The sequence below is a fragment of the Drosophila subpulchrella genome, chromosome 3L, assembly GCF_014743375.2.
Source record: "Drosophila subpulchrella strain 33 F10 #4 breed RU33 chromosome 3L, RU_Dsub_v1.1 Primary Assembly, whole genome shotgun sequence".
In the NCBI taxonomy this organism is placed as follows: Eukaryota; Metazoa; Arthropoda; class Insecta; order Diptera; family Drosophilidae; genus Drosophila; species Drosophila subpulchrella.
Genome location: NC_050612.1, coordinates 14576948 through 14604475, shown reverse-complemented (window position 1 = coordinate 14604475; position 27528 = coordinate 14576948). Strand labels below are relative to the sequence as shown.

The 27528-nt window shown below is 44.5% G+C and overlaps 6 protein-coding genes across 8 annotated transcripts; 4 read left to right on the top strand and 2 right to left on the bottom strand.

The window, feature by feature from the left end:
• Positions 1 to 14: 14 nt before the first annotated feature.
• LOC119553360 (choline-phosphate cytidylyltransferase A) lies at positions 15 to 7966 on the top strand. 2 transcript variants are annotated; one of them, XM_037863705.1, is made up of 4 exons: positions 15 to 227; positions 5259 to 5863; positions 6205 to 6528; positions 6590 to 7966. In XM_037863705.1, exons 2-4 carry the CDS (start codon positions 5339 to 5341, stop codon positions 7331 to 7333), a joined length of 1593 nt encoding a protein of 530 aa, XP_037719633.1. In that variant the 5' UTR covers positions 15 to 227; positions 5259 to 5338; the 3' UTR covers positions 7334 to 7966. The 2 variants fall into 2 exon arrangements, with proteins under 2 accessions (XP_037719633.1, XP_037719634.1); XM_037863706.1 differs by lacking the exon at positions 15 to 227 and adding an exon at positions 4481 to 4499.
• Positions 7967 to 8582: 616 nt separating this feature from the next.
• LOC119553361 (choline-phosphate cytidylyltransferase A) lies at positions 8583 to 10488 on the top strand. Its single transcript, XM_037863707.1, has 3 exons — positions 8583 to 8847; positions 8907 to 9230; positions 9382 to 10488. The coding sequence occupies exons 1-3, from the start codon at positions 8734 to 8736 to the stop codon at positions 10087 to 10089; spliced, it is 1146 nt and encodes a 381-aa protein (XP_037719635.1). The 5' UTR covers positions 8583 to 8733; the 3' UTR covers positions 10090 to 10488.
• LOC119553359 (RING finger protein 10) lies at positions 10323 to 13972 on the bottom strand. The gene is made up of 4 exons (XM_037863704.1): positions 13233 to 13972; positions 11261 to 12733; positions 11044 to 11198; positions 10323 to 10986 (listed from the first exon to the last, which is right to left on the bottom strand). Exons 1-4 carry the CDS (start codon positions 13348 to 13350, stop codon positions 10546 to 10548), a joined length of 2187 nt encoding a protein of 728 aa, XP_037719632.1. The 5' UTR covers positions 13351 to 13972; the 3' UTR covers positions 10323 to 10545.
• A 301-nt stretch (positions 13973 to 14273) lies between these two features.
• On the top strand, positions 14274 to 15380 carry LOC119552926 (peroxisome biogenesis factor 10). Its single transcript, XM_037862869.1, has 2 exons — positions 14274 to 14660; positions 14719 to 15380. The coding sequence occupies exons 1-2, from the start codon at positions 14388 to 14390 to the stop codon at positions 15343 to 15345; spliced, it is 900 nt and encodes a 299-aa protein (XP_037718797.1). The 5' UTR covers positions 14274 to 14387; the 3' UTR covers positions 15346 to 15380.
• A 276-nt stretch (positions 15381 to 15656) lies between these two features.
• On the bottom strand, positions 15657 to 26447 carry LOC119552925. Of its 2 annotated transcripts, XM_037862867.1 has the most exons (4): positions 26238 to 26447; positions 23023 to 23213; positions 20716 to 21053; positions 15657 to 18788 (listed from the first exon to the last, which is right to left on the bottom strand). In XM_037862867.1, exons 3-4 carry the CDS (start codon positions 20856 to 20858, stop codon positions 15890 to 15892), a joined length of 3042 nt encoding a protein of 1013 aa, XP_037718795.1. In that variant the 5' UTR covers positions 20859 to 21053; positions 23023 to 23213; positions 26238 to 26447; the 3' UTR covers positions 15657 to 15889. The 2 variants fall into 2 exon arrangements, with proteins under 2 accessions (XP_037718795.1, XP_037718794.1); XM_037862866.1 differs by lacking the exon at positions 23023 to 23213.
• On the top strand, positions 23763 to 25213 carry LOC119552927 (DNA translocase FtsK). The gene has a single exon (XM_037862870.1). It carries the CDS (start codon positions 23763 to 23765, stop codon positions 25095 to 25097), a length of 1335 nt encoding a protein of 444 aa, XP_037718798.1. The 3' UTR covers positions 25098 to 25213.
• Positions 26448 to 27528: the final 1081 nt, after the last annotated feature.

Here is a 27528-nt window from a genome sequence, read left to right as displayed (position 1 = left end):
TCGGCTGGCGTTATTCGAAATCGAGTTTGCGGCGACGAAACAACAAACAAAAAGTGCTAACTCGACAGACCGAGCGACGAGTGCTCCGAGTTCCGTGCGTGTGTGTCATTCCAGCTGAAAACCATTGAGTTCCGCTTCAAAATCGAAGATTAAACAGCAGAAGGGCGAAAGAAGGCCAATCGATAAACGAAAGAACCGTTCCGTTCCGAGTTGGAAGAAAGTGGAAAGTAAGTGGAGAGTGGAAACTATTTTGGTTTGCTGTATGTGATGATTTTTCAATGCGGGTCAATGGGAGAGGATGACGTGAGCAGACGCACAGAGAGAGAGAGAGAGCTCTCTTTTTTGAATTCTTTTTGGGCAATGTGCGTTTTGGATTCTTCTTGCTCCTCAAGGCGCTTGTTTGCATAATCACCTTCTCCTGCTCTGTTTATGCCCCTCGCCAATCAGCTGCTGCGCTGTCGCCGCGGCTTATCGATTTTTTTCCTCCTTTTGTTTTTGTTGCTTTGCAGCCGGCAAGACGACGCCATTAATTGGCCGTCGCCACGTCATGCCTTGTCGTATGATTTTTTGCGCCTGAACCTGCAACGGACACCCGCTCTCTCTCTCTCACTCTCGTGACGCGTCATTAGGGGCCGCACTTTGCCCTGCGATCGTACGATTTCCCCAGGCGGCAGCGTCATTCCAATGGGGCAAGTCTTACTCACTGCTCCACTTTCCCAAGCGCCTTTTTACCGTTGCCTCGCGTTGCGTGGCCGCTCTTTTCCAGCCAAACAAACACAACAGAGAGAGGCGAGAGAGAATGAGAGAGAGAGTGGGGGCGCGTGGTTGGAGAGATCACACGCACAATCAGAATCAGCTGTTTTGGCTTCTCAATGGAGTTCGTATTTTAATGCGTAGGCTCGTGAGATAGAGATAGCGATAGCCCCAGGTATTGTGCAATTGCAGGCAATCTAATCTCTCTCCCTCTCTTTCGAACCCTAAACCGCTATAAACTTTTATTAGGGTGGCCCAGCACAACGTGTTTATAAGTAAATTGCAGTTCCTATTCCCTAAACGATAGTAGTTCTCACAGAGAGTACATTTAAGCACGTAGCATCCAAAAATCACAGTTGACGTCAGCTCAGTTTTTCGGTGTATTTCAACCATTAATGATAAGCTCCCTTACGCCACAAGGTTATCACTGGCAATATACTATAGTAGAGTGTCGTATACCAAGTTCAGTCTATAATTGTCCACCGATCGCAGCTTATCAATGGCAAAAACACTCGTACGTACAGAGATTTGAATAATGCTTGGGAATCGCACTTATTTATTTCGAGGGTTCCAACTCAGAACTGTACTTTCAACCTTTCGCTCTTGGCCAAAAGCGAACGATCAGCCAAAAGGCAATCTCCAAAATCATTTCTTCCTATACCGCGAGATTCGCAAAAGGTTTTTGGCCTTCTGAAATCTTTATCCCTTACTACGGTTGCTAAAATCGGGTACTGCTCATAGTCCACAGAGTGAATTTACAAAATAAAAATTTTTTTAATGATCTCGACACGTTCCACGGATGATCTAATTTAATAAATCATTTGGAATAATCTGAGCACATCCGGTTCCCGTGTTGACAAGTGTAACACAAAAAGTGTACGAGTATAGAATGCTATCATTATTTCAACAATTAAGGGTGTATATTCGTAGAAAAATATGTGTGATCCTTTTCAAGAGTTTGTATTACAGGTTTTGTTTACAAAATTTATTATTTACATTCTTTTGTGTGAGTTTTTTTCAATTTGAGCAAATATGTGACGAACCAAACTGGTTTAAAGATTATCAGAGTGCTTAAAATATGTTCAGAGGAACTAAATTGTCAGCTTTTAATTACAATTTAATGCAATGAAATAGTAATCAAATATTATTTAGGTATGGAAAATAGGCTTGTCTTAAATAAAATTCACAAAAGGTATTACCATGAAGTAAAATTAGCGTTAATGCTAAATCAGACGATTTAAAAATGATCTTTCTAGTGGCTCCACACATCTGATAGTGACAGGGTTAGCCTGGCCTTCGTCTGGGGGAAAATACGTACCTAGTATAAAGAAATAATCCCGCACTGATAGGGAACTTTGCCCACCCTCCGTTTTGCCAGGCTGGCAAGATCGCACAGTCCGATTATCAGGCTTGGAGAGTGTGTTTGCTGTGTGTTTAATATAATTAAGAAGTTAGTCTGTGTTCGTCATATCGCTGGAGATAGTGTTGGTAGAAACACGGCTCGTTTCCGCCAAACCCAATTATCGTGTTTCGATATTCGCGATTCCAGTGCAGCGGAAGCGCCCGTCACCCACAAATATTGTTCTTTTCGCAGATAAGGTAAAAACAGGTAGGGAAATCTTATCGCTCACCTGCTTTTACTGCACGGCAATTTGACAATCGATTTTACGGGTGCCACACTCGTCCACTTGACCACTTCTCCGCCCCGATAGTTTCAAATGGAACTCTCTCCGGGCTTTGTTTACGTTTTGACTCACTTCGCTGGAGGCGGCTCTTCGTCATTATTGTTAAAAAGTTGAAGTCATTACCGTTGAAACTCGTAAGGGAGATTAGATACATATGTTGGCTATATTATCTTTTGGGATTTTGGGCGCTACTTCTACCATTTGCTTCCACCCTTTAAAGTTATTCGTTTTTAAAAATCACCGTGATAAGAAGTGATTTAATATCTCATGCAAACTTGTTAAATCATTTTGTTATAATCATAACCGATTTGACAGCTTTGATTATAAACCTCCGTTCTACTTAAATAAAAAACTTGAAAGAAATGATTCACTGATGTGGTTTTAAAAAAATATTTAAAAAAAATGTATTTTCGGAAAATTTTCGAATATATCAAGAAACATGGAGAAATCAGAAACAGTTTTATCGTTATGAAAGCAATGAATCACTTTTATCACTTTCTTAGAATATTTCATGACTAAAATGTTCGAAAATTCAGAAATATAAATAATTTGTAAATTTTTTATTAAAAAACGGTATTTTTATATATCTCAGAATCTTTTTCAATTTTTGATGATATGAAAATGTATTTTACATAGAAAAATAGCCGTATATCGTACGATCCTGACGTATCGCAGCTAAAGGTGGCCAAAGTGTTACCTAAAATTCAGCTTGGCAACCAAATTAGCATGCTTTAAAGAGACACAACATGCTTGGTTCCCAAATAATGCTTACATCAGATCTGATTTTATTCGGAGTTTCATCTCTTGAACTTGAACTGCAAGTGCCAAGTGACTCAGAGCTCGATTAAACCTTGAACACCTCAAAAATACACTCCCAAAAATAACTCTCTGCACCTGATTTGGGGTCTCCAAGTGGAATTTCGCTGGTCGGTTTGTTAGGGGATCTCGAGATAAGGAAAGCAAAGTGTGTAGACAACTCTGACGTATTCTCAATGCCAAGAAATATTCCGACGTAAGCCACATATGTAGATTAATAGATATGTGTGCCGTGATGAATAAACATGAGAAATCGTTTGTCTACCTTAAATTATTGTTAGCCACGCACCAGACAGCTGACCGCACAGTGGGTTTTTGGCTGGAAAATTAACAAATTTATGAAGCACATGTTAATCGTTAAATGTTTATATTAAAATACACCTTGTCTTAAATTTCTTTGAAGTAAAAAATATTTTATCTTTAAAAACATTCTTAAAACGCACATATTATATTATAATATGTTATATTTTATAAAGAGCATATTAAAATAATATTTTTCTTAAAACACGCAAGGTTTAACATATATAATGCTATTCTTATTAAAGCTATTTTCTAATTTTCGTCATTAAAAATCTTAAATATAAAAAAAATAGCCATGACCAAATAATGTCCCAGTATGCCACATGACGATCTTGTTAATCATTTCGCATACAGCATCGATATTTTTTGGCACAAAAACTGTTTTTGGACGACCTTCAGAAAATTCGTCATTGAGTGAGCACAAGAAAATTCCTGGTAGCTCAAATATATGATTAAATACATTTAGATATTACGAGGTATATAGGTTTACTATACCATTGTCTATAGAAGGGCGGTATAGAAGTTTTGGGCTACTGGGTCATCACGTGCTGTTCCGTCTGCCCTTGTTTACGTAAAGTGCAGCGCCACTCGGAACTAGTTCGGTCGCCCACTTTGCCACCCCCAGCCAGCTGCCCCCCATTGCTTCAGTTGCTCATCTCACTCCGCTCCGAGAACGAGAATACTACGTGTCTATTATTACCACCAACCTACCCGTCTCTTGTTGTTTTTGTTTACCAGCAGTTTTCAGTTGCGCTTTATTTCTAGGGAATTTCTGTGGTTCGATGCGCGTGGCAAATTAAATCATCCGTTTGACAATTAAAATCGAAATCGATTTGCCGTGTCTCAACTTCGTATAAAAGGGGCGGGGCTGGGGGAGTAGGGTCAGATGTATCACACGTGACAGCGAAAAGTTATTCCAAATTTTGCAACTCGAAGTCTACATAAGTGGGTTAATAAGAAAGATATTTGATACTCGTATCTGTTTGGTTTGTTTTTTATAATACAAAAAGATTGTCTGTAGTCCAAAATTGCTTACCACCTCAATAAGTTAATGTGGTTTTGTTTATGCAGAAATGCATTCAATCTAATTTCAAAAATAATTTTGTTTACCTAAAGATGTTTACGGCTTTATTGGATTTTATTTTTAAATTGTTTAGTAAACAAGTGCATACCATTTAAGTATACATTAAACTAATAAAAATATAATTTGCGCTGTTTCTTTGAAGTAATAATAATATTTTCTTGATTAAAAATAGGTAGGAATTAATTAAAAACGCTAATGATTGTTATAAATCATTGTTCACTAAACAAAAAGATAAATAAAGGGCCAATGTGTAAGACCCCATTTTAAAAATTTCCATGAATGAATAAAATTAATTAATGATGTTTAAAGTTATAACGACCTCATAATAGCAAGTAAAGCAGGGGTCAAAAATAACTTTCCAATTTCGTAATGGTGGTTATGTTATGTTTAATATGTGGCCACCAAAACTTGTTAATGCGATTAAACAGATGGATTTTTTTAGAGGAATTTTATAATAATATTATTAAAGAAAAAATCACATGATTAAGGTGCTTATAAAGAAATACATACTTTAGATCCTTAAAATTGGTACAATTTTTCAGGCTCTATCCTAGCTTTTCATGTAAAAAATAATTTCCAATCAATATTAAACCCATCTAATCTTGTTCCATCTCTTCCAGCTGAAAGTCACTTGAATCTCTGTTCCTGCGTTACCGTGTTGCGAAACCGTTAAAACTGCCGCTCCCAAACATTCGCTGCGATGGCCACCTCATCGATACTCGCCAAAAGCACAATTAACAGCACATCGCCACCGGCCACGCCCAGCAGTTCCGCCTCCTCCGCCGCCTCCACATTGACCACCCGGAAGCGGACCTACGAGACAGCCATTGCCATGCCCTCGTCCACCAGCGCCTCAAAGGGATCGGGCTCGGATGTCCAGGATCAGCGCACAAACAGCCCCGGCAAGGGGCTGTCCAAGTCCAAGGGCGTGGGCCAGCTGGAGGGCGTGCTGGTGGTCGGCGAGGGAGCCAGTGAGCCCACCACCGCGGCCACCACTCTGCGGGACAGCACACGAACCATCTCACAGAGCGACGCCGACGATGGAGGCGAAGCAGCAGCCGCCGAGGACCTGCTGCCCGCCATCTCCGGCGCCTCCACATCGGATTACCTCAGCGGCGTCAAGCGCAAGTACCTCCCGCAGCTGCAGACGTCGCCGGATCCCCTTGTGGTGCCCGCCTCCACCTCGGCGCCGATCTTCAATTTCAGCAGTGCCTCCGATTTTGCGGTGAGCATCGTAGATTTTTGGGATAATATGATTGGACTAAAATTTAGTTAACTAGTTAAGGATCGTGAGAAAAGGGATGTTCATTCATGTTGATTCCATTTCATATTTCCATTGGTCATTTGCTTTTATGAAAAGTACATACATATGTATGTAGTAACCCATCGGGCTTGACAGTTCTAGAAATCATTTCAAAGTACAATTGAAATATTAGTGAAACATATATTTTCTAGTTGTAAGAGGAATTCCTAACCATGTGTGACAATATTCAAGATGATTGTGTAGGCAGAGGACTCTCTATCCCCCCGTTGAACAACCCAACTAATAGTTGTTTCCCTTTGCAGACCATTTGCAAGCCAGCGCCCTTCTCCCACGACGAGGAGGCCATGTTGGAGCGCGAGAGGTGCGACTACACGAACCGGATCACCTACCAAATGGCCCGCTCCGGACAGACTAACCGCAGGGTGAGGGTCTACGCCGATGGCATCTACGACCTGTTCCATCAGGGCCACGCCCGCCAACTGATGCAGGCCAAGAACATCTTTCCCAACGTGTACTTAATCGTCGGTGTGTGCAACGATGAGCTGACCCACCGCATGAAGGGACGCACCGTGATGAACGCCTTCGAGCGGTACGAGGGAGTGCGTCACTGCCGCTACGTGGATGAGGTGGGTTTTCCCGCTCATTGATTAGACTTATCCTTCAATAACACGCTTCTCTTCCCCACAGATTGTGCAGAATGCACCATGGTCGCTGTCCGACGATTTCATTGCCGACAACAAAATCGATTTTGTGGCCCACGACGACATTCCGTACGGTACCGATAACATGGACGACATCTATGCACCGCTGAAGGCGCGCGGCATGTTCGTGGCCACGGAGCGCACTGAGGGCGTGTCCACCTCGGACATTGTGGCCCGGATCGTGAAGGACTATGATCTATATGTGCGTCGCAATCTGGCCAGAGGCTATTCGGCCAAGGAGCTGAACGTTTCGTTCCTGTCCGAGAAGAAATTCCGGCTGCAGAATAAGATGGACGAGCTGAAGTCGCGCGGCAAGCGGGAGCTGAGCAAGGTGAAGGTGGACATTATCACCAAGTGGGAGGAGAAGTCGCGCGAGTTCATCGACACCTTCTTGCTGCTGTTCGGGCGCGAGCACCTCAACCACTTGTGGAACGAGTCGAAGGGCAAGCTGCTGCAGGCGCTCAGTCCGCCGGGCAGTCCGTCGGGATCGGTGAACGGCGATGACACGGAGGGCGGCGAGGACTACAGCGAGACCATTGACGAGTACTTGGAGATGGCCGAGAAGCTGAGCGAGGGCAGCGGCAGCAGTGGCTCGCTGAACGGCAAGCAGCGGCCAAAGCAGAAGCGCTCCTCGCTGGCACGCCGCAGTTACCAGAGCCTGCAGAGCCGGTCACCGGAACTGGGTGCGGATGGGGACGAGGAGGCGGAGTACGAGCGGCGTAGCGATTGATTCTAGTGCGGGACAGCAGCCCGACCTTTTCTTCTTCTCTTACTGTCTTTGATGCTACTGTAAATTGACTCGTTTGCAACTAGTAGTGTTCAGCGGCACACCCTAGATGCCCTAGGATCGCCACTCGCAGGCCACCCGAATCCGAAACGGAACCCACTTCTATTTACTCTAGCCCTAAGTGGTACTGTAATCCCCTAGTTTTAGTTGGCACTCGTGTTCTCCTCCTTACTCCACTCAGCCACTCCACCTTTCCATCGCCATCTTTGAGAATCGAGGGAATCGAGGAAACCTGTAGCTAATTCAGCTGTGTGTGGTGGGACAAAAGCAACCAACGCAGAAAAGACTCATTTTTGTATTAGGCACTCGGCGGATCGTGCATGAAATCGGCGGCGGCAGCGTTAGTTCCAGGTGCCGCAAAATATCTAGAAATATTTATATTAAATTATTTCGCATAACATTAAATTAAGTTAACAAACACAACAACAACAAGAACACCAACCAATTATAGAGAAAACAACCAAACAAAACGCATTCGGAAAACTCAAAAAAACCAGAAACAGTTGGCAATAGCGGAATTATTGCAAATGCTTTGTTAAATATTTTTTGAAAAATAAACATTGAATCGAAAAAAAAGGTGTATTCATTTAAAGAGGTAAAGGAATTAGCCATAAAGATAAAGAAATAAGATGTTATTAAATTTAAATTGTCAGAAAAGTCTAATTCAAAAGAGATGGAAATGCAATCGACCACCCTCTTTAATTATCTATAAGATATTTGCATCATACCCACAAGCATGTGTAGTCGACTGCTTCTCCAGCTATTGCGCATCCGATTCAGTCGCCATCTAAGGCAATTGCGGAACTCTTGCGCCCGCCAACGATGATGAAACCGTTCGCCTTGATTGGACACCCATTCCCTCGCAATTAGCCGCCTGCTTCCATTCACCGGCTGGAGGCGGTTCACTGATTTGTTTAATGGCGCTGCGGTTTATATATAGCTGCAAGCCCATCGCCTGATCGGATTGGTGGACCCGTGCCAAGTCAGGCGACCACCCGCCGCCGCTTCCTATTTGTTTGCTCCTCAATTTGCGGCAATTGAAGATGAGCAATGAATCCGGGCCTAGAGCCGCCACCAAGGCGTGTGCCTCGCCAGCCTCCGGACTCAATTGTATTGATTCGCCACCAGTTGCCGCCAATTTATTCTGATCGCCGCTAGTGCGCAGTTGGCGGGCATCTCTCCATCAAAGTCTCGTAGTCAGAACTCAATCCTCGACAGAGTAGACTGGTGTGTTCTATGCCGGCTCAGTCTCAATTTATATAATCAGTCGTCCGGCTGAAAGCCCCTCGAGCGGACCACTTTTGTTGTACTTAGAGCCGGGTATATATTTTCTTTTGTAAGCAATGGACAAAATGCCCGAAGAGGACGAGGTCTCCCCGGTGTCCACGGCTCCTGCGACGCCCACCTCTCCGCTGGAGTTTAAGATGCTGCCGCTGTTTATGGATTTCGAGGATTTTGTAAGTCCCATACCTATAATTTATCTCCAGGTATACTGATATACACCAATCTCTTCCAGAATATTTGCCAGCCAGCCCCTTTTTCCTACGACGACAAGGCCATGCTGGAGCTGGAGCGGTGTGACTACACCCAGAGGATCACCTATCAGATGGCCAGAGCCGGAAAGACGTCGCGTAGGGTGCGGGTGTATTCCGATGGCATCTACGATCTGTTCCACCAGGGTCATGCCCGCCAGCTGATGCAGGCGAAGAACATATTTCCAAACGTCTATCTCATCGTGGGCGTGTGCAATGATGAGCTGACCCTCAGGATGAAGGGCCGCACGGTGATGAACGGATTCGAGCGGTACGAGGCGGTGCGCCATTGTCGCTATGTGGATGAGGTCAGTTTGTACAAATATAAGGACCTTTTAAATATATGTATATAAAATCCTAAAGATATATGACATAATACATGATATATATGATCAGTTCTTTTAACATATGTTATAATACCTGATATACTTAAGATTAATTCTCCTTCTTTTCCCATAGATCGTTCCCAATGCTCCTTGGTCGATAAATGAAGAGTACCTCAACGAGCACAAGATCGATTTCGTGGCTCACGATGACTTGCCCTACGGCGCTGGTGGAGTCAATGACATCTATGCTCCTCTCAAGGCGAAGGGAATGTTCGTGGTCACGGAGAGAACAGAGGGTGTGTCCACCTCGGACATTGTGGCCCGGATAGTGAAGGACTACGATGTGTATGTGCGCAGGAATCTGGCCAGAGGCTACTCGGCCAAGGAGCTGAACGTGTCCTTTCTCTCCGAGAAGAAGTTCCGCTTGCAGAACAAGATGGACGAGCTAAAGACACGGGGCAAGCGGGAGCTAACCAAAGTCAAGGTGGACATCATTACAAAGTGGGAGGAAAAGTCACGCGAGTTCATTGATGCCTTCCTGCTGCTGTTTGGAAGGGAGCGGCTGAACAACCTGTGGAACGAGTCCAAGGGCCGGATCATCCAGGCCCTTAGCCCGCCGGGCAGTCCAAATGGCTCCATCAACGGTGACGATGCGGACCCAACCGATGGAGAAGGGTCCGAGGACGAGTACATGGAGCTGCCGCCCGAATACGGAGCGGGAAGTGGGGGCTCCCTTAACAGAAAACATAAGCGCCGCGGCCAGATGAACCCTTCCCCAAGTGCCAACGACGAGGCGGTAGCGGAAGATTTAGATCTCGAGTACGAGCGACGCAGCGATTGACGACGGATTTGGCCGGCCTTTAAATTTCCTCTTCCTCTTCCTCTATCCTTTCAAATGTAAATTAATTCGTTTGTAATTCGTTGTAACAACGCAATACTGGCACGTCATTTCTACACTTCCATTGGGAGCTACGAAAAGAGCAGTCAGGGGTCAATTGAATGTCATTCAACACACAATTACCAGTTTAAAATACATTTATAACACTACGGTTTGACAAAGGAAAAATAGTAACATTTGATATTTTACTTGCTGCCTTTATTGTATCGATTATGCTTATGAGTAATGTGAATATAAGTTGGGTTAAATTATAGATTAGCTGAATGATTTTTCAAATCCTGAATGAAATAACAATCGCGTGTTTGTTATTTGAAATAACGTTGAAATATTCTCATAATTAAACAAAAAATACAATAAATCTTGTAATCTTTCTAGGAGGATGCACTACTTCCTACTCCTTCATGGAGCTCTATTCATGCCAGTGGCAAAAAGGGGAACCATCTTCTTGCCCTTGGCCTTCTTTTGCTTCTTGGATTCAGCAGGAGCTGCTGCATTGGCTTTTCCTGCTCCTACCTTCTGCTTCTTCTGATCCAAAGCTCCTACCAAAAGTTCTCCCAGGCCCCAGTGGCCAACGGATCGCTGCTCGAAATCCTCTTCACTGGTTCGTGGCGCCAAAACAGCGCGTGGCAGCGGGGGAGCTGACCGTCCCCAAGCTCCCACCTGAAACTCCAATGATGCAGCACCACTGCCCGGAGATCCGCTTCCAATGGTGGGCCACAACTCCTGCTTGGGACTGGCGCTGGCCAGAGTGACGCTGGAGTAGCGGGAGCCACTGTCCTGGCGATTGATGGTCATGGGAACAGAGCCACTGGGACTGGGCAAAGCCTCCTCAAAGCCGCACTGAAGAGAAAGCCACTTATTAACAAACGAACCATATGATGGCAAATGGAAACTCACAGTGGGAAATTCATGGGATGAATTCAGGTTGAGATTGGCTGCACTTGCAATCAGTTTACCCATCTGACGATCGTTTATCTCGTTGATGTGCTGCTCTCTCTTACGCTCCTCACGATCCCGGCGCTGGCGTTCCTTCTTACGATGTAAAATATCCTCTGCAAAAATAATTTTTACTGGCTGAGTTTCTAAAATTCACATTTTCCTACGGTGGCCTTACCTTTGAATAGTTTGAGTATTCCTCCAGAGACAGTCGGCGGTTGTAGCTCGACCTCCACTACTGAAAACTGGCAAGTCAAAGGCAAATGCCCCAGGCATGTGAACTTGCGACGATGGTCCTCGTCCATAGAGTGCTGCTCCATCTGCACGATCTGCGCTTCGATGAGTAGGGGACCCAAATCCAAGGTGCCATAGCAAGCCTGCAGCATCTTCACATTCAAAGGATGCAAGTAGATGTTTTGTCCGTCGTTTGATTGGTAGAAATAATAGTACTTATGATGGTTGCTTGAGGAGCAGCTCAGGCTGCTAGATGCCTCTCCTGACGAGATGGAGGCATCGTCAGGCTTCTCAATATCAATCTTGGCTTCTGCTTCTGGGCAATTTGCCGGTGGTACCTCCTCCTCCTCCTCTCTGGGATCTGGTTTTTCGAGACCCAACTTTTCGCCGCGCTCCTGAAGCATCACAAGCGCCTGCTGGATAAACACATCCTCAGGACAGGAGTCATCGGATTCAGCTAGCAGCTCGCAACGCTCTCTCTCAATGATGGCGCCCACATCCGACCGCTTTGCTATTAGAAACTTGGAGTAGCGTCTAGCCTCTTCGCCAGCCGAGACGAATGGAAAACGTTCAACGGTTTCGCCCAATCCTGCAGCATGCTTTTCAATGTACATGGAGCCCTTGCGGCGCCGCATCAATTCGAAGGTAATTTTCTCTCCCACTTGCGAGTCCCTCAGCTGCTCGATGGTGCAGCTCTTCAGATCTCCCGCGTGGATGGCGTCATAGCAGATGGGACACTTGCGCCAGGTCTTATCGCTCAGCGAGAGGTAGTGCAGCAAGCAGGGCCAACAGTAGGCATGTCCGCATCTGGTAAGCTTGGCAGCCACCGGCGGATACAGGCAGATGGGGCACTGCAACTCCTCGGTGGTCTGGATGTTGATCTGCTCGATGTAGCTCCAATCGATGAGGGCATCCGGCGAGCCATTCACCTGGGCTTTTGCCCCCGACCGAATAACGAACTGGAAGTTGGCCTGCAGGAACTGCTCCTTGTTGTAGCGCTGCTTCCGGCTGCCAACGCCGTGGTGCTGCTGGTGCTGGTGGTGATGTCCCCGCTCCAGTTCCCTGGGCACGCAGTGGAAGTTAAGCAGATGGTTCAAGTTCTGCTTCTTGCTGCCCTGTGCGTACACAGAGTTCAGTTCATGGTCAAAGTCACCGCTACGTGGGTAGCCGGCGCCGGCGTAGGCTAGTCGGGAGCCGCCTGGAGTCCCGTCCTCGCCGCGCGAGGCAGGGAAATCGTATGTCCCTCCGCCACCGCGAGCCCTAGGTCGCTTGTCCACATTGGGACGTAGCTTGGCAGGCTGCTGTGCCTGTTGCTGTTGCTGCTGCCTGGCGCTGCGCTGCTGCTGTTCGTTGCGTGGTGTGGGAAGCTGCTCCCGTCGGCGGCTGTTCCGCTGCTTGTTGCTGTTGGCATGTACGTCTGCGGGAAAGGTGAACAAGTATATTGAAAAATATAGGATTTATAGTTGAAAGGTGATATTCCTCTAGCAAAATGATTTTTTACGATTTTTTTATATTGGAAAATTATTGCCAGAAATGCCAATATTCATGGAATTCTACATAATATGCTATTTTAATTAATAACATTGTTTAAGAACTTGAATTTAAAGAATATTTTTATACAATAATCAATAAAAACAAATTAAAATGGAAAACGAAAGCACATAATTGGAAAATAGATGGTTATCAAGAACCAAATGAATTAGGAACTTTCGATTCACCAGACGTTGATTTGCAATGGCAAGTCATAATGATGAGGCTTAAAAACTATTTCATTTTAAAGGTTCTGTTCTGTCCCAGAATATTTGATATGAATAGGTCATCAAGAATGCCAGATACCCGATAAACAAAAGTTCCGGACGGAAAGTCTAGGCCCTCTGCTAGAGAACGAGGAGCAAGAGTACAATTGGAGTACCCACCACTGGACTTCCTTTGCGATTCACCAGAAGAGGATTTGCCATGATGCGAGGATTGAGGTTGCTTCTTGCTGCTGCTGTTGTTGTTGTTGTTGTTGTTGTTGTTGTTGTTGCTGTCCATCGTTGTGGCTATAAAGAGTGCACTCGGGATGGGGAATAGTACTGATGATATGGCTGGGCAGCTGCCAGCGGGCGGCTAATTGCGTCTTGCCTTGGTCTCCACACGGAGTGCGTTGAGCAGGGTATTCTCGTTGCGGATTCATGTTTACTGAGCCATGATTAACCAACGGATACGACTAGAAATAGTACTTGCGTAATATTTCCAAAAGTTCAATGCGGCTTTCGCGAGGAAATGCAGTTAGATTTGAGGCGAAAGTACTAAAAAGTACTTTGACTTTTGCGGATAGGTTCGCTAGTTCTTCTTCTTCTTGTTTTCTAGCACTTGTTTTTGTTGTTGTATTAGTCTGTGAGTCGTGGTATTAGTAACTGTAATCGTATTGGTGCCTAAAAAGGTGTGACGTCTTCGGCTGGTTACTTTTTCGGGGTCTAAAACTGTTCCTTTCCGACAATTTCCACTTGCCAATTGCACACACGCTGCCGGTACACAATCTTGTTTATTGGGGGCTTTCGAAATAACGTCTCGAAATCAACGAATTTTGATGGAAAAACCAAATATCCTTTGGTCAGGGAGAAAAAGCATCCGCGATGCCCTAATGCAAAATGGCTGACTGTAAGTGTTGGAAAGTGCGCTGCCGTTAGCTAGAGGTGAGCGTTCCGTCGGTCGTGACTATTGCAACTATTGCAAGAGCAGTTGTTTTGAAAGTTGTTACAAACAATTTTGATTGGAAAAACTATGAAAAATTTATTGGGAAGCAACTAAAGTTAAGTATAAACACTTGCCATTTTACGTTCTAACAAAATTGAATTTAATGATAAATGGAATTAATGTTTTTTATATTTTAAGCATCGTGTCCGAGCTTCTCTTTCAAATTTAGTGTTTAAAAATGCCATTATTATTCCTAGCAAAAGTGTCATCTCAATTACCAATAAGAAGAAGCAACAACCCGCGCAAAACAGCTGATTTTGTTATCTGGTCCGCACTTTGATCGGCCTTTGGATGAAATATGTTAAAGTCAACATTCCATTAGCCCCGTCAGCATGGACTTTCGGAATGCCCGTGCCCGGCAGCCGGAGATCGTGAGATCCGTGCAGAAGGATGCCCGGTACACCAACGAGCTGGCTGAGGATTTCTCCGATGTCCTGCGCCTCACTGGTCCGCGGAACTGGATAAAGTACAACCAGATGTGCAGGCTGCTGGCGGAGCTGAGTTACCATGGATTCGCCTCGGCCAATAGCCTCCAGACGCTGGGCGAGGAATACACGGGTATCATTCAAGTGGACGGTAACTACAAGCAGATCCCCAGCAGATTGGTAAGCTTAACAAAGGCATTCTTTATAAAATTGTCTTAAGATCTCGAGTTATTTCCAGCTTCAACTCATAGCTATTGTCCTGGAGTTTGGTGGCGACTCCCTGTTCCAGCGACTGCTGCAAAAAGTGGACGCATATGTGGCAAACCACGAGGAGATCCGACCAGAGGCCAAACCGCAACTCAAGAAGATCATACAAAGGCTGAGGCAATCTCCCAGCTATGTCAAGGCTCTGCACAAATCACTTTTCTACTTGGACGCCAGCAAGTACCAGCTGTCCAAGCGCACCACAGGCATCAACTACGTACTCATTCGCCACTGGCTGCAGCCGGAATTCTCGCTGTACGGTTACAAGATCCTGGGTGTCATCACATTCCTGCAGGTCAGCTTTTCGCTGGCCATCAGTGGCTGGGACGCCTGGCGGGAGCACAAGCGCCAACAGCTGGAAGCTATTAAGCAGACCGGAAAGAAGTTCCTGCAACGAGGATCGAGTGTAAGGCACGCAGATCCAGATGCCCCACAGTGCATCCTTTGCCTGGAACCACGCTCTAACAGCAGTTTGACTCCCTGCGGGCACATCTTCTGTTGGAGCTGCCTGCTCGAATGGCTGGAGGAGCGGGATGAATGCCCCTTGTGCCGGGAGTCACTGAAAAAGTCACAAGTGATACCGCTACAGAACTATGCCTAAGATTGAATTAAGATTGCCACTGATTTGTATAGCCTTTTATATGTGTTATGGAGAGCATTTTTGGACCTTAAATGTACATGTATTATGAATATTTTTATTGACAAGCTCTTGATGAAAACTATTCTGGTTAATGCTATTATATAGGTAGGAACACGTATCCATCCTAAGTTTGGATAAATAATTTGTTGGTTTTGTAACATTTTAAACAAAGTTTTATTTTGTTATGACTTACAATAATGTTCTTAATATTTAAATATTTTTGAAAAGACTTACATAAATTGGATTTTAAAAAAAATAAAATCAAACATAGGCTTTGATGGGTTTATGAAGTTACTATGCGTCTTTGGGTATCGTATTTCCACATTTAAATGTATAATGTAAAGTTTCTCGCTTTGTTGCACATGGTTTTTAGTTTTATTTGAAAAGGTCTATGTACATGACAAATGAAACAGCTTGGGGGCTAGTTAGTATGTTTGGTGTTAGTCTTAATATTACTTATTTACAATATACACTAGCGATGGTCAAACAGTCGAGGGCCAATAGCCTAAATAATATCAAGGTAGACGGTGCGATTGAATATCTGTTTCCTGCGGCGCGATTCGAAAGCGGAACGCGCCTCTGATGGCGATTCAAAAGCCACACGAGTGTCTCCGGTGGGTTTTCCTTCATCATTGAAACGTCTGATGATGTCATCCGGACTTAACTTGTAGTCGCCGAAGAAGCGCAGAATATCCTTTAGCTCCGCCTTGAAGGGGACATTTCGCATGGCCACCACGCATCCCGGACGATTGAACTTGTCCGGGATTTGGGAAGCTGGGACCGGCACCGGAGAGGCTTGCTTGCTTTGGCTCAGATTGCTGGGCGAGAGGGAGCTGCTGCTCAGAGGAGGATCCGGTCGAGCGAAGGGATTGAAGTGCTGTTTGACGGGGGCGTTGGAGCTGCTATTGCTGTTCTCCTCCTTTTCCAATGATTGCTGTCGCTCCAGGCGTTCTGGTGGCTGATCCTGCGGCTGATCGAAGCGACTGGGTCCGCGACGACGGGATGGCGGTGCTCCGTGACTACCGTCAGATCTTCCACTACCTCCATTTACACTGCCACTTCCACTCACATCGTTACTTTCCACATTCCTGGAACCGTTTCCTCCCGGCAGATAGTCCATGAAGGGCTTATTCATCCTATCAGCAATCTCCTGTGGTGTGATCGAAACCACACGCAATCCCCTTCCTCGAAAGCGTCGATTGTGGTACTCTCTGATGGCCTGCTTGCAGCTGGCAGGATCGGTGAACTCCACAATGAATTCGCCGGAACTCTGGTTACGCTCATTGAAAAGCTGTTCGATGTGCTCGATGCCCAGCTGTTCGATGGAGAAGAGTTCGCCCAGATCATTGACCCTGGTGGCATACTCACAGTTGTGGACACGCACGAACACGTCTTCTTGCCGAGGACGCTGCATGCCAACCCCGCCTCCGTTATCGTTGTGGAAGTTCGGTCCATTGCCATTGGGATCGCCGTTGTTATTCATGTTGAAGTTGTTGTTCATGTTAAACGGGAAGTTGCTGCCTCCGTTTTGCTGCTGAGGTGGCATGTTAAAGGGCATGTTGCCACCATTCATAAAGGCAGGCATCATGTTGGGATTCATATTGTGATTGATGCTGGGACCCATATTCATCTGCTGCTGCTGCATCTGAAGCTGCTGCTGTTGTTTTTGCTGCTGCTGCTGAAGCTCATCCACTTGGCGTCTTCTAGGATCGGCGGCGAACCTGCTGGCTTGGTTATTGTTCTCCTGCTCCTGTTGCTGCAGCTTCTGCCTCCTTTGCTGATCCTTCAAGAGCTCCTCGCGCTGATCGGCCTCCTCCTTGAGCAGCTGCTCATTCGCTCTGCGCTGCTTCTCCTTGGCATTCTGCATCTCCGCCTGACTGCTGGGCCTCACCCTAAGCTGGCGGAATCCTATATAGTGCTTGGCGGTATCCTGCAGAGCGGCCTCTGCATCGGCCTCCCTGGCAAACAGGACAAAGGCCACGCACTCGCGACGATTGTTGGGACTGGGGCTCAAGAGAATGTCCACAACGGTGTAGCTGGCGGAGAACATCTTCATGATCTCCTGCTCGGTGGTGAGCTGTGGCAGATCCTCTACATAGAGGACATTGGTGATGGGTATGGGCATGGGCATACCTCCTCCGCTACGTTCGCTCCTCTCGCCACCGTTGTGGTTATGATTGCGCTTCCCCTCGCTTTGCTGTCGATTGGCATGCTCCTCCGCCCGCTCAAATTCTTCGTCGCCCACTGGGGCTATCTGAATCAAGCGATCCCGAAACATAGTATTGTTCCGTTGAACTGCTTTCTGGGCACTGGACACGCGGGAGAACTCCACGTAGGCCACTCCGGTGCGGTTGCCATTCGACATCATGATCTTGATGCCATTGTGAGGAATGTACAGCCCCTGGAAGTACTTGCGGATGTCGCTGTATGAGGTATTTTGGCACATGCCACTTATCCGAATGTAGCAGGTGTCTGCGACGACCTGAGGCGTGTTTCCACCTCCCGGAGAGCCACCGATGGAGGGTGACACCTTGGCCGGCGTCTGCTGCTGCTGGAGGAGCAGCTGCTGTTGCTGGAACAGCTGCGGATACATCTGTGCATAGGGATTCACGCTGGCGAAGGCAATGGGCTCGCCTTCGGATTTGGTGGGCTGCCCTTGAGCTGGTGCACTAACTCCAGCACCACCACCACCACCGCTGGCCACTTGCTTCAGAGCGGCCAGCAGCTGGGCATTGGGAGCACTTGGAGCAAGATTGTAGTTGTTGGTCACGTTGTTGGTGGTGCTACTAGTGGTGTAGCTTTGCAGTGAGGGTAATACCGATGGTATATTGAGGCTCAAGCCCATGTTGAGACCCAGTCCCATGTCACCAGCTGGCATTTGATTTTGGGTTGGCTGAGCCCACGGAGATGGTGTCGCTGCCATCTTGAGCTCCCTTTCCTGGCTATTGTCCAAACGATCGGAGTGACGTTTGCGACCACGTTCCCGTTGACGTTCCCGTTCGCGTTCCCTCTCACGCTCCCTATCGCTGTCATCGGAACTGGAGGAGCGGCTGCGACTGCGGCTGCCCGTGATCTCGGAGAGCTGGATTCCGGCCTGTTGTTGGTAGGCCAGAAAAGAGGGCACCCCACCTGTTGGCGCCGCCACCTTGCTTTGGCCCAGGAAGCTGTTCAGACCCCCAATAATCGGAGGCATTGGAGCAGCTAGACTAGGCTTGGGCACCGAAATGGGTGCAACAACTGGCATGGGCACTGGAACGGAAATGGGCGCCGGAGCGGAGGCTCCCTTTCGAGCCGTCTCAATGACCTTCTGCATCTCGGCCCGCGAGGAGAGCAGCAGGCGCACCTGGATCTCCATTAGCTTCTCGCGATCCTTCAACATTGCGCAGCGGGCATCCTCGTCAGTGCTATTTATTTATGTCAAGATAGGGAGAAAAAAACAAATGCAAAAAATCAGGGGAGTTACTCTATAAGAGGAAATATTCGAAGTCCTTTTCGGGAATTCGTTAGGCTTTGATTTTCCCCCGTTTGTCATCAGTCATATATTGTATGCAGTCAAAATAATAGCACCGTATTTTCATTCATTCCATGGCGTTTCTTTCTTAATGGATCGATATATATAACATTCAGCTTGCAATTTCCAGATGTATGCAGTCTCATCCAGTGGTCATTACTTTCAGCTGGAAGTACGCTTTTCGTTGGTAGTTTAAAACAAATTTAGTAGTTACGCCATTTCTTATCGATCGTGGAAAAAAGCACAAAAACTCCTATAACCAATGCTGCAACCCGAAAGTATCTGCTAAAACTTAACGCTTTGAATTCCAGTTCCATTCCAAAAGTTTATCCTAAATCGTTTTAAACCAGTGGTCGCCAGCAGAAGCGCTGACAGCCCATGGGTACTGATTTTCTCTACCTACGCAAATAGTATTGAACAGCGGTCGAAATTTTTTGCTGAGCAAATCACAAAGTGCCAACATATCAATGTATGCTATAATTTTATTGGCGATTACAGGTTTAAGCCTACTCACTGCAATTTCTGTACTTAGCCGGAGATATACGACTTTTACACGGTGAAATTCAACTTGGCAGATTGAGTTAAGGATAGATTAATCGTCAAAATCGGTGGTGACATAGGTATCGTGAGAAATTTGTATTGAATTTTTTTCTCATTATTTTGCACAAAAAAAATCTAATTTAACAAAACTAAAACTTTTTCATTTTATTTTATTCTATGACTATTTTTAACTATTTGACCAGTAACCAACATTTTTGTAAACTATTTTCCTATACTCAAAAAAGTATTCGATCGATTATTAAAAAGGACATCGACTTGAAATATTTATTTGAATGTACTTATAGTAACAAGAAACCCCACGTTACGAAGCTAAAAGTTCACCAAAAAATTGATTATCTCAATTCGTCGTCTTAAGTAAATTGTAAATTCAGAGTTCCGTATAAAGGATGTTGATATTCGTAGGTTTTAAAGACAAAATATTCACAATTTTTTTTTTTTTTGCTTCTTTTTTTTTATATATGTAAAAGAAAACATGCAAGTTACGCTAACGATAGTTTTACTTCCGTAAATGTATGTTATATGGAGTAAGAAATAAAATAAATTTAAGACTAGAACTCTCTACGATTCAAACAATTCTAGAACTAAACAGTGGATGTCCTCTATACTCAAAAAAAGTTAAGATTTTTTGTCAAAAAAAAAACAACTAATAATTTAACACACGTGGCATCTTTTTGACCTTTCTTTAACTAACTAATGATCACTACAGCATTTTGAATTGAACCTAATCTTGCGATTTCTCATACTTTACCGTACTTACTTCGGTGCCATCCAATTTTAGACAAACTTTATGAAACTTTCTTTTAAAAAAAATGTTTTTGCCTTAAATATTTTGTGTTTTGTAAAAAGCATTCTTATTCCTATTTCGAGAGCATCATTAACCATTTTTTTTATTTTCTCATCCCTAAAGTTTTGTATAACTGAAAAGGTCCTATTTCAAATATATTTCTCGAACGCTAAACGACACCTTTATAAAATATAGCTAAATTTAATATAATACCTGGAAGGGCGCATTATTAGGGCTGATATTACCTTTTGTCTTAGTCCATAAAACCATGTCCAAACTCGCATTGCCTTTTTCGCAAGTAATTTGTTTCTTAGATTATTACTTAGTGCTATTATTTTGACCGCAGCTGTGGATACATGCTTGAAAAGAGCCCGGCAGCGACTCAGGAGAGGCTCAGGCCCCGACCCAAGTCCAGACCCGCTGGAGCTCCGAGATTGCTATAGGTTTACGTATAGATCAGATTGAGGCTAACTACCTGAAAGCGATGAAAGCGTCGCCCATCTCGCCGCCGATTATGTGGACACCGCCCTCGGGAATCGAGAGGCCCGAGAAGAAGTTTCGAATGTCGCGCGCATTTGCCGTCCACGGCAGATTTTGTAACCGAATAATCACACTCATCTTGATCAATCAATTTGATTTGATTAGTTATTTATTTCTTTTTTAGTACAGACAGAGAGTTGCTATCTGTCTGGCTATCCGAGATTCCTCTCACTGGCGCTTCGCATCCATAGACTAATCGAAGATTCGTTAGCTGGAGTTCAGATGTCCATCGTCCTGGACACTGATGATGTGCTTGCCCGTTGATTGTTTTATCTGTAACGATAATCGCATACTTATGGAAAATTTGCCAACAAAATAAATTTCCTTAAATTAATAAGCTAAAGCACAAGATCAGGAGTTAGCCACACAGTATGTTTTTTTACGATTACTATACAATTAGCCAGCTATTAAAAACTATGCATGCAAAATATATATTTTAGGTACAACTTCGGAGTCCCCTCAACAAAGTCGTCCTGCCCTTCAAATATCAATACCATCAAATTCTTGTTATCTTAATTCCGTTCCTTAAAGTTTTAATTAACAGCTTCTTATGTAAGATTGGAGATCTTGGAGATCCTTTCAATACCGATAATTCCTGAATTTTTACCTGACCAGCAAAATAATTTTTGTAAATAAATCCATATCACTTCAGAATAGAATTGTTTTGAGAAAGGTATTTCCTTAACACAAGCAGGGACAGCGCCCAACACATTGTCAAATAAAATAAGACTGATAAATCGATACCCCACCGATAAGATGATTTTCATGAAATTCTTTATCAACTTGAACTAACATCTAAAAACCATATTTCAAGAGTAACTTTAACAATGAACTGTAGTCGAGGTTTTTCCGTTTTTCAAAAGTCTTTTGGATTTTCAATTACTGTTTACGATAGAGGAATCGACAAAATGCATTCTTCAATACCCTCTCTACATTATTCAATGGTAAAAAAAATGGTGTATGCAGTTATTACATGCGAATCCTTTTCTTGAACCGGATAACTAACTTCTTGCGTCAGGCAAAATAAAAGATCTTAGATCTGTCTTTAGCAGAGGCCTTTAACCAGCTTATCATTGATCACCACACGCAATGGTAAGGATTTAATTCTGTATTTCCGATGTAAACTATTTTTAGAGACAAGTTCCTTGGGGGAGAAAGGCTGTGGTCTCCTCCTGATGTTATCTCGAGTTGATCGCTCGATGCACACACATTAGGCAGTTCACTTCATGGATTCGCCTGGCAGTTTCTCATGACAATCTTTGGATCTGGCCAAGACAAGCGTCTCTGTTTCGGTATTGCGTAAGACGACCAGTTTGCAACAAGGTGCGAGCTCTCCGTAGCTCTTAACTAGATTAAGGTCTAAATGAGGTCTCACTTACCCGGGCAGCTGGTGACCTTCGCACATGATCTTACCAAAGACAGAGAGATGTGTTTGGGGAGAAAAGCTAATTATAATCCCTACTTAAGGTGCAGGTAGAGCAGCCACCACCCACCAGTGGATTTTCCACAGATCCACATGCTCCACGATCATTAGCCCGTTTGAATTTCCTCATTAGTCGCACTCAATTATGTGCCGACGAGACGGCTCTGTGTCCATCGGAGGATGTGGGATCAATAGATCGGGGGCAGCGGAGGATCGGCGACTGCTTTTCCAAAAACAGAAGTGGCTGGAGAAAACCCGTTGATCGTTTTGGACGTAATGGGAAAGCGATTATGCAGCTTTAACTCAAACGGCGCTGCTAGTTTTGTGCTTTGAGCTAATGCGATTGGCTTGTTGTCGGTTTGTTTGTATCTCGGTGTCAAAGACATCAGTTATATAGATACCCAGAGCCGGGGAGCTGGCTACAGGAAACCGAATAACCGAAACTCCTTCCGCCTGGCTATATAAAAAGCATTGTTGGCATCTCGGACCGGCAGTAGGAAAATCGAATTGACCGCGTTACCGTCTCCTTCTTCGTCTCCGCCGCCTTCGGTCGTCATCGATCCTCATCACAATTACAGCATTCATTCATCATCATCACGTCTGCGTATCATCGTCGTTAAACGATCGGATCAATTGATTGATCGATCGCATGTGCGAAGGATTAAAGCAATGAGAAAATCGACAGTGAGTGGTCGTTATGCCTAGGACTACCCTTAAAAGTGTGCCATAAATTGTGAACTATGCAGTGATTTCGAGGAGATCCTCTGTTCAACTTGTGGATTAATAGATCCCATCTGGTTTTTATAAAGAACAACTTACTGTTATATTTCCTATCGGATCTTCACTTCGACCAAACAATCTTCAGCTATTACTTATCCAAGACCAATAGATTTTACTTGCAATGCCATCCAGTTGATAATAGACTTTCAATCTTTATTACTGCTGGTGTAGATATTCCAAACTATGCTCATAACACATAAATAAACGCAAGTTTAACATTAAGACCAGTACTGCAATACACAATTTAAAACATTGATTAGATCCTGGGTTTGGTTTAGATACAAAACAATGTACAAATCACTTGATTGCCTTACCAACATCAAGATTGATTCGATTGAAGAGTGCAATATACAAGGCATCGCAGATAAGATACGATACAGTTAAGGTGTGTTTTATGTTTTATTTTATTTCATAAAGCCAGAAGCCATTAAGAAAGATCTTTTAAAAAATAATCGACTAGAGCATTTCCGTACTGTAAGGATTTTTAAATATTAATCTGAACAAATAATTGAACCCTCAATACTCGAATGTGTCACTTCGAGTTGCAATATGTACCCAAAACCATCGTGTATGATAAAATTCAAAATATAGAAATTATGTTTCCCCATAATTAGTTCAAGTGCATACTAAAATGTATAACTTCAGTCCTAGAGAGATTTAATTAAATTAATCACCCTAGGGCCTTACTAACCCATGAATTGATTCAAAGATAGAAGGTTGGAAAAAAAAAGAACGGAAACTGATTAAGGAATATCCCACAGATATCCCGCTTTCATATAATGGCCGCCCTGGGCCTTCTGCTGCTGGTGGGCGTACACGGAACTACGATAATCAGCATTAAGTACCCGGAGAAGCCCGCCGAAGTGATCGTGGAGCCGCAGCCGACCAAGAGGGACCTCAGCCTGAGCTACGCTGCCACCAACATCGACTCCAAGGAGGGAACCCGCGTGAAGACCATCACGGTGATCAAGAATGTGGGTGGCATTTCAGCGCCCGGAGAAGCTGCTGCTCTTGGATCCCCCGTGGGCGCCGGTCATAGTCACAAGCAGCAGCCGAAGCTGATCATCGATCCGACTCTGCATAAGAGCGAGGAGTGGGCGACCGCTTTCCGTGATAGCTTTGACTCCTACGGAGCACTGCCCGATGTGCCCGACATAGACGATCTATTCGAGTTTGTGAACCGTAAGAAGCCGGAGGGTGAAAAGAAACAGGAGGCTGTGCCCAGCCAGAATGAGGAGAAGACGCCAAAGGAGTTGCTAAAGCCCGCGGAGGAGACCACCACCAAGAAGGAGGCTGCCAGTGAGCAGAGCGAGGGAGGGATTAGCCGCGGTGGCAACGTCGATAGCGACGAGGCTGTGGTCGAGAAGATCAAGGGCGACGCCGAGCTATTGCCGCACATCAAGCAGGCCAACATCCTGCGCCTCCAGGCGGCCCAGGCTCGGTCGGGCATACGCACCAAGGAGTCCCTCATCGCGGTCAACTACTCCACGCCGATGCACCAGGTGACCCAGTACTTCGACAACTATGTCCAGGCTATGCCCAATGGTTACGACTACTCCAAGCCTTGTGGCGCACCGCCGCCTGGGAGTAGTATCCAGGTGACCACACCCTCGGGCCGCAACTACGACATCCCGCAGAGCAACAACAGTGGCACTGGTGGCGGCAAGCACCCGTACCTGGCTCCGGCGCTCACGAAGAAGACGCAGATCCCGCCGATTACGGTACAGCCTCCAGTTCAGCAGCAGCAGCCTCCTCCCAATTACTCCTCCGTCAATTCGATAGTTCCGCCCATAGTGAAGCAGCAGCCACCGCAGGGCAATGTGAATCCTCCACAGCAGCCACAACAGCCTCAGGTGGTAACTCCTCCCAGCGGAGGCATCCTGCCGCCTCTGGGACTGGGCGGTATCTCCACCAGCCAGCGTCCCTATGTGGCGCCCAAGCTGCGAAACAATGGCCTGGGCATCAGTCGGGCTCCCAGCAGTCCGGTCCCGATTCCCGGACAACCCGGCCTCGTGGGGATTAATCCCTCGCAGGCCCCAAACTTCCGCACCAGCATCTTTGGCGGCGGACCAAATCGTCCCAACACGCTGCGATCGCGTGGCCTAAAGTATTGAGCACTTAAACTAGACGCATAGATGCGGTCAAAAATATAGTTCTTAGGTGAAGATTACAATCAAAATTGTTAATCGAAAAAAGCATTACTGTGGCACTTTAAAGTCTTGAATTTCCAATATCATCACCAATATACAATTTATAATGATAAAAATAATATACATACATATTGCCAAAAGTTTGTTAGCCACTTAAAGTGATACAACCAATACTATATATTGGTGTTTTTCGATCAAAACATTAAGACTTTTTAGAGTTAAACGTTATAAAAAATAAGAGTTTGCCTTGGTAATGCTGAACTAAAATTTTCATTTCATTTTCCTAAATGACGTTGCTATAGTTGCTCAAGGGGTGCATATTTATTAATAAGGGAGGTTTACAAAACAAATACAAATTCGACTTTATAGGGTGAATATGTTTTTGGTTGTTATCAACAAAGTTACTATATTATAAAAATTGAATTAAAGTTTATATGTCTTTTATTATTGTGTTATTATTGCCTATCTGTACCTGCCTGCTTAAAAGGGATGTCGGTTAAACTGGTCACTTGAGGGTATTTTATTAGTTTTTATGAAACAAAATTAGCTTTAATCAAGTACAGTCTTATAAAACGCAATCTTTCAAATAAAGTTTAAAGTAATACTATTACAAAACGACTTTTCTATCTATTTTGAATGTTTATCAATTTGCCTGCGGCTGTGTACCTGGATGAAAATCCGCGAAAAGGTCGAGTTTATGGCCTGGGTCACACGTTTTTCGCGGTAATACCTACTATTCCTATATAATCTTCTGTAATCTTGAAAACGAATCTAGAACTAGGTTAGTAGAACCCACGCTAAACTGTACCTTGACGTAAAATTATGAGTAAAAGTGAAAAGCAAAGAGGAACCCGCGAGGCGTTGCGACACTAATTAATGCTGTTTAACACACTTTTAACTGTTTGTTCTAACTAAATTTCACCGATTTGCGAAGTTTTCTTTGTTTTTTTTCTGTTTCCTCTCTCCCTTCCAGTGTAGTTGTTGTTGTTGCAGCATCTCTACATGAAGAAGAAGCGAAACGAACGGATAGGAGAGGCGGAGGGGGGCGTGGCGTCGCTTTCTGGGTACGAGTACTGGATTTTTATTCAATGAACTTTCACTCACCACGAAAACCATACAAAACGCAACTTATTCTGCACCACCAATGCACAAAGACAGATGGGTTCGTTTTGGCTCAAAACTCAATATATTTATTTGACAATCTCTGCAGTTGATCGGGCTGAAAATTGTGATTTTCCTGGCAGCAACACAAAAATTGAAGTGCTGTAATTTCTTGCGCTTGTGTTGGTGACGGTGACAAAAAACAACATGGCGCCCGAGATCAGTGTGGCCGTTGGGCAGGCGGCTTGAAATACCCCGCTCCGGCGACGTCTGGTCGCACTGTGCTGGAACATTAGGGGGATTTCTCCTAATCCTCATTCTAGTTGAAAATGAATTAATTAATTGACACTCGCTTAAAAGTAAATATTTAATGTAGAATATTAGAGAATTCAACCACAAAATAACTTAAGTTATGGTTTCTAGAAGTGCAGTTCTGGGTTCCCATACTGAAAGCCATTCGACTTACGAAAAATCAAACATGAAAATGGGTTAAATTTTTGACCCTCGTTAAAAAGATAAATTTTAATTGAGAATATTAGAGAATTCAACCACAAATTCATAGAGGTATCCCTCGTCTAAATCGGGATCCAATAATTCAAGTTATGGATTCTAGAAGTGCAGTTTTGGTGTCCCATTGGAAATACGGAAAAAAATAACATGAAAACAGGCTAAAATTTGGACCCCCTCATAAAAGGATTATTTTAACGTAGATCGTTAGAGAATTCAACCACCATTCCATAAAGACATCCCACTTCAAAATCGGGATCCAATGACTCAAGTTGTGGAATCTACAAGTGCAGTTTTGGGTTCCCATTCTGACTACCATTGGAATTAGGGAAAAATTGAACATGAAAATGGGTTACATTTTTGACCCTCGCTAAAAAGATACATTTTAATTTAGAATATTAGAGAAATCAGCCACGAAATCATAGAGGTAACCCACGTCTAAATCGAGATCCAATAACTTAAGTTATGGATTCTAGAAGTGCTGTTAAATAAATAGTTTTTTATACGTTAGTCGCATATGTCCCTTGTCGGAAAATTAGAAACCATGTGCAAGTGAAGACAGGCTATTACCTGCGCAGTGCGATGTGGTATTTACTTACCACCTGTCAATAGAAAATACCAGCTGAAAGCAGCACTCCCCCGCACATACCGCAAAACATATGTTTCGGTATTTTTTGTGTATTGGCATCCAGATTTGGAACCCGTAGTTAGGTCACACCGACATATATATTCGTGCGTAATTTTCATTTATTTTGCTCCGCTTTCCTCGCTGTTTTCACACCCACGG

Bases quoted from the DNA above. Each gene is read 5' to 3' on its own strand.
- LOC119553360 (XM_037863705.1), top strand. From the start codon at position 5,339: ATGGCCACCTCATCGATACTCGCCAAAAGCACAATTAACAGCACATCG. The intron at 5,864-6,204 runs GTGAGCATCGTA...TTCCCTTTGCAG, and splicing joins GCAGTGCCTCCGATTTTGCG to ACCATTTGCAAGCCAGCGCC. The intron at 6,529-6,589 runs GTGGGTTTTCCC...TCTTCCCCACAG, and splicing joins ACTGCCGCTACGTGGATGAG to ATTGTGCAGAATGCACCATG.
- LOC119553361 (XM_037863707.1), top strand. From the start codon at position 8,734: ATGGACAAAATGCCCGAAGAGGACGAGGTCTCCCCGGTGTCCACGGCT. The intron at 8,848-8,906 runs GTAAGTCCCATA...AATCTCTTCCAG, and splicing joins TTATGGATTTCGAGGATTTT to AATATTTGCCAGCCAGCCCC. The intron at 9,231-9,381 runs GTCAGTTTGTAC...CTTTTCCCATAG, and splicing joins ATTGTCGCTATGTGGATGAG to ATCGTTCCCAATGCTCCTTG.
- LOC119553359 (XM_037863704.1), bottom strand. From the start codon at position 13,350: ATGGACAGCAACAACAACAACAACAACAACAACAACAACAACAGCAGC. The intron at 12,734-13,232 runs GTGGGTACTCCA...CCTTTCCCGCAG, and splicing joins ATCGCAAAGGAAGTCCAGTG to ACGTACATGCCAACAGCAAC. The intron at 11,199-11,260 runs GTAAGGCCACCG...TTATTTTTGCAG, and splicing joins AATACTCAAACTATTCAAAG to AGGATATTTTACATCGTAAG.
- LOC119552926 (XM_037862869.1), top strand. From the start codon at position 14,388: ATGGACTTTCGGAATGCCCGTGCCCGGCAGCCGGAGATCGTGAGATCC. The intron at 14,661-14,718 runs GTAAGCTTAACA...AGTTATTTCCAG, and splicing joins AGCAGATCCCCAGCAGATTG to CTTCAACTCATAGCTATTGT.
- LOC119552925 (XM_037862867.1), bottom strand. From the start codon at position 20,858: ATGAGTGTGATTATTCGGTTACAAAATCTGCCGTGGACGGCAAATGCG. The intron at 18,789-20,715 runs GTAGTTAGCCTC...ATAAATAAATAG, and splicing joins GACGCTTTCATCGCTTTCAG to CACTGACGAGGATGCCCGCT.
- LOC119552927 (XM_037862870.1), top strand. From the start codon at position 23,763: ATGGCCGCCCTGGGCCTTCTGCTGCTGGTGGGCGTACACGGAACTACG.